We start from the raw sequence: 5,481 nt of genomic DNA, 5'->3' as shown, positions 1-5,481 counted from the left end.
TACTTCCATGAAATTTTATTTGAAAAATCAACACTCTACTAGGTCCTACTTATTTCGTAATTACAGGTTGAGTTGAAACAATCTTATAAAATCAAAGCATTTAAAAAATGAAAAACTTTTGTGCTTGAAAAAAAACGCACATTGCAAGACTAAAATTTTTTGCAAAAATCAAAGTCACATTCTATGCAAATGTACAACAAAACAAAAATAGTTCATTAAAAAAATATATGTTCACAGCTTATCCGAGATTTTCCCACAATAATGGATAGAAATGCAATAATAATGGGTATAAAAACAACTGCAAGCAAGAATTGAAAAAAGAAGACTGAGAGACTTTCAAATTAGTTAACGACATAAAACAGCAGAAATTAATGAAATGTCGTCACAATTTCAAATCATATAAATTACACATACTAATTGACAAAAAACAATTCTACTCGGACTTTCAGATGATATTTCCGTAAAGAATGGAGAGATCACTTTTGCATCAGATTTCTAAAATAAAAATTAGAACTCAGATATCATTCGCCGCACATATCTTACTAATGAATAATAACTATGTGATTATCAGTACACTGCGATTACTGAGCTTGATAACATATCTTGAAAACTGATTATCACGCAGTTATTAAATGTTCTATCCAGCAATTAAGTTGTTCAGCATTTCTCTATAAGAAATAGTTTTTGTTCGCACCTTAGCTAAAAATGACTCAAACAATTAATATTAGCAATACTCAACCATAAATCATCATACAAAATATACACATTAAGTGCAAATATGGAAGCTTGAAATAATAATTTCGAAATATAGTGTGGATTGTAAGCTTTAAACTATTCATAGCCCAAATTTTCTTCCTCTTCGTCCTCATAGACTTCTTCATATTGCTGTTCTTCAGGAAGTTGGTCTTGTTCGACATCCTAAATTATATTTTTCAATAGGATAATCTTTGGGGTTTAAGAATCAGCAAATTACAATACAGATGATGGTGAGTAAAATTCTTATGAATTATTCACCTTTCAACGAATGCAAAATTATACTGAAACATTAAGCAAAGCTTAACACCTCAAACCCAAATTCCATTAGTGTCGCAAAGAATGATCAATTGGTAAGATATAAAACAACTATGGTTACTCGCACCAGTGCAAGGAGGATAGAAAATGTCAAGAAACCTGAATGGTATAAGTAACTTGTCTATTTGCAATAAATGCCCTTTGCTGTGTGTTGCTTGAACTTTCCTGTTGCACATTATAACGCCGTACTGGTGTACGAATAGCACGATATCCGTTCGAGCTTGCTGTTATATATTTCTGAAAAAAAGAATCTATGTCATTAGATAGGACTATCAAGAACACATCCCTTCATATCATAACCACTGATTTATTTGTTCCCAAAAGTCAAAATTAAAATAAAATAGTAGAAAATAACCGAATCCGAGTTTGTTTGAACGGCATTCGTGCCAGTAACCACAGTTCGTGGAAGAACAGGTGGAATAACTCGAGCAGAACATGATGCTAAACGTTTTGGACGATGGTAGCCCTGCGGGATACTAACTGTCGATTCTTCAACGCGCGGTGTCGAAGCTACGGCGTAAACAGTCCTGAAATTCAAGTTCGTACTTTTTTGAAAGCTTTAATTAACGAAATGTTTTAGAATTCACCAAGTTAGAACGAAGAACGTAAAAATATAATTAAATAAAATAATTTAAACTTATTGTTTATTGTCTTGCAATGTGTTAACCGTTGAAACAATGTTTGATGGAATATCGTACGCGATATTGTTCCAAGTACCTGCAAAACAAGTTTGAAAAGAAATATGCAATCACTACTACATCATCCTGAGATTTACTAAAACGTTTGGTATTTTTGAAGACTAAAATTTCTGAAAAAAAAAAAAAAAGTCATAAAGTAAATTTAAATTCAGTAAATTATGTTAATGAAGATTTACCAGTTTTGTCAGTAAACACTTTCAAAACTCAAAAAATCACCATCAATAATTTGATCAACATAATCTCGAAGACAAAGGGGCAAATACGACTTGATTTTATTACGATCAATATCATTAACTTCACCGCGGTCTAAACCATACGCAAGACCAAGTCTTTTGAGTACTTCGATATCATCATGTATTTCGAACGGTTGATCAAAATTGAACAAATATTCGGTTCTTAAAGTTAAATTTTATGGGGGAAATAGACTAACATCAGCTCTAATTTACAAATACACTAACACCAATTCTAATGCACGTAGAAATAAAACTTAGCAATAGTGACGATGTCATGCAGTCATGAAGAGTAACACATGACACTAATTTATATTTTACGGAGTAAGCAACATGAGAGCAGAGAAACTATGGTTACCATATTTTGCGGAAAAAAATGAAACAGAAAGAAAACTGGAACAAACTTGTCATGGGAAATAGCACAATCGATGAATGTTTTCTTCGCTGTGTTGACAATAATGAATGGCAAATAAAGTATTGAATCCTCCTTTGGACGACCGTTATCACGCTCCAATTCGCGATTTTTTTCCACCAAGGTTTTGTATGCCACAAGCTACAGACAAACGGTGAAGTTTTTAAAATAAAAAAATTTTTCGTATTAGACCATACATATTTCAACATGAGCTAAATTCAACAAATTTCGTTCTGCAAAAAACTTTGCTAGAATATTCTGACAAATTACATGAAGGACTCAGTAATCAAGGAACAGAACAATATCAGTAAATGGGTTTACCTGTATTATGAGCTCCTGAAGTTGGTCGGATTTATGACGTATTCGCTCCTGTCGCTTCGCTTTTTCTTCCTCTAACTTACGACATTCCTGTACTGAAGATGTTGGTAATCCAACCCATCGAATTTCTTTTTTCTCCTTCTCAATAATATTCATAGCCATTAGCACATTTAATGCATCGTAGACACGGCGTCGAATGTTTTTCATATCATACTGTTGTTTTTCCTAAACATTCTTAGAAAAAAAAAAAAAAAAAAAACAAGTCCCTATATAATTAAGAAGAAATAAAATATATTGTTAAGCGAATTAAAAATTCTTAAACTATGATAGCCTCTTCTTTTTACAGTTACTTATTCTCTATTAACTGGTGTTTTAATTTTTATTTAAACTTATCACTAAGTCTATATTAATTTAATTTTTTTTTCCTTTTTCATCTATATAGCCTTACAGCTTACTCATTTCCAAAAGTATAATTTTAAAATTTTAATTTAAATAAGCACATCTTTTCAAAATTTATTTTAATTCTTATTAAAATTTGAGTTAAATCATTTAACGATGAGAGAAGACACTGCATTTTCTCCTCCTACTAAAATCTGCAAATTTGACTTCCCAGAAAATCTAATTTCAGATAAAAACACACCGTATCTGTAGGCTGAACATCGGCCGAATCGAAATACTCAGAAACCAGCTCATCAGCTACCTAAGAAAGATTCTCTTAACAAGCAATCAATGAAGTCATAAAGCTCTTCATATATATAAACGAAAATAAAATGCTAGAGAAAAATATGGTTTTAAGACACAAATAATAATTGAATACCATTTGATGCGTGATACAGTTAATAATTTTAAACCTTATATTTCAGAATACAGTGTGAATTTCCTTATAATAGCTATAGACGTAGATAGAGAAAACAGCAGAAGATATCATCTGTTGAAAAATGAGTTCATACCAATCGAAGTTAAATAAAAAGAGAGAAGAAACAGCAATAGCGCGTGCCTCATTATAATTTGTATGTCCTTTTTCCTTCACTTTCTCGCAAACTTTGGTACTGAAGTGTCGCAAGCCTTTGGATTTATCAGTACTACGAGGAAATTTCCGTATTAATTGAAGATCGCACGCATAATTACTTGATAAAGGTCGTTTTGCTTGATACACAGATGAACTAGCAGCAGGATGTGTGCTTATACGATTAACCGACATATACCGATTGGGAACTACCGCAGAAACTGACATAGGCCGACCGGCTGATGGATGCGTCGAAAGTCTTCTTGCTGCTCCGGCTCCCTAAAATAGATATATGAATAAGGGGGTATCTAAATTTATTTTATGAAAGTTGACATCATGTACCATTTAAATAAAAGCCTTCCATAAATGACTAGAGAATATTAGTGATTTTGTCAATCAGTATTCACTAGTTACATATTTGTTCAACTGTATTACAATTTAAACTTACAACATAACTATTCTGACTAGATGTGACAGCTCTGCGTGCTAAGTGAGTTATAAGCTCTGACGGTGTGCTGCTCGTTTCACGCTCATCCATTACTCTTAAAATAGTAGATAGAAGCAATTCACACTTAAACAAAAGAAAAGACCGGTCAAAAATGCAACATAACAACAAATAATGAGAACTGTGTAAGATAACACCAATCAAATAAGACTATGAAAAATAATCTGAAAACTAGAAAAAAAAACGATCTGAGATATGCCAACAACACTCAAGATGGAATAGCTATTAGCACCTGCTACTGTTCGACGAAATATTTTCCAAAAGTTACAGTAGATTTCTAAAAGTCTTAATCTGTTCTTCCAATAACTAAAAATATTTTTCCTAGCACGAAACCATCGAGAAATAACAGCTAAGTCGGAAGCATTTAGAACAAAAGAATGAAAAAAACTAAAAACACAATCAGATTAACAAAAATGCCCTAAACACCATTATCAACATGCTTTACATTTACTTTCACCAACATTTTATGCGAAACAGGAAAGAAGTCTAAAAATGGTAATCAATGATAACTATTAGGTGCCGAATGACGACCCGATTTGCCAAGAAATAATTATCGTTTACTATATTAACTGATGTTATTATATCGTAAGATGTCTCCAATTTTCAAGTCATATGATTAAGGAGATAGCATAGCTTCAGCGTAAACAGCTAGCATACAATAATAATGATGGAAAACAATGTCTATAAAAATAGCAATAATGATAATGGTAATGATAATAATAACAACAATAAATAATGAACCAGATAAATATATAAACAACACATTAATTAAATAAAACAGATAAATAAATAATGCATCAATTCAATAAATAGATAAGTAAATAAACAGCAAAACAGATAAACAAATGAATAATAAATAAATAAAATAAACAATAACAATAATGTCCACAAAAAACAACAATAATAAGGATGATGACAACATCGATAGAAAACAATAATGACAATGACAGAAATGAAAGGCCCAGAAAAGAAAATGCAATAAAGATACGAGAACAGTAGACAGAAATAAAAAAAGCTTTGAAAAAAGTAACAAGCCACTGACGCCTAGTGCTTGCTGCACGCGCAAAAACCTCTAACACGTAAATTGGGAAGATGAAGAGAGTTGAATGACAGACAACAGCATGTCCAGTTCCGATTGGATTACAGACGCGGCAAAGTTCAAATAATAGCTCCTTGCAAGACACATGGCAACAGTTGCAACCAAATAGTTCGATTTGTTGTAGCAAGCTGTTAGGAGGCTC

At 31.9% G+C, this 5,481-nt stretch overlaps 1 protein-coding gene across 2 annotated transcripts; it reads right to left on the bottom strand.

Annotated features, from left to right (window-relative positions):
- Positions 1–831: 831 nt before the first annotated feature.
- Positions 832–4,273, bottom strand: Bma-dpl-1 (Uncharacterized protein; the record flags this gene model as incomplete). 2 transcript variants are annotated; one of them, XM_043075107.1, is made up of 10 exons in its annotated part: positions 832–918; positions 1,171–1,308; positions 1,427–1,598; positions 1,713–1,788; positions 1,986–2,164; positions 2,404–2,552; positions 2,733–2,954; positions 3,370–3,429; positions 3,727–4,014; positions 4,184–4,273. In XM_043075107.1, 10 exons carry the CDS (start codon positions 4,271–4,273, stop codon positions 832–834), a joined length of 1,461 nt encoding a protein of 486 aa, XP_042931041.1. The 2 variants fall into 2 exon arrangements, with proteins under 2 accessions (XP_042931041.1, XP_042931042.1); XM_043075108.1 differs by lacking the exons at positions 3,370–3,429; positions 3,727–4,014; positions 4,184–4,273 and having other exon boundaries at positions 1,770–1,788; positions 2,733–2,936.
- Positions 4,274–5,481: the final 1,208 nt, after the last annotated feature.

Source organism: Brugia malayi (genome assembly GCF_000002995.4).
Source record: "Brugia malayi strain FR3 genome assembly, contig: Bm_v4_ChrX_scaffold_001, whole genome shotgun sequence".
Taxonomy (NCBI): domain Eukaryota; kingdom Metazoa; phylum Nematoda; class Chromadorea; order Rhabditida; family Onchocercidae; genus Brugia; species Brugia malayi.
The sequence above is the reverse complement of the archived record's forward strand: the minus strand, read 5'-3'. Positions and strand labels throughout refer to the sequence as shown.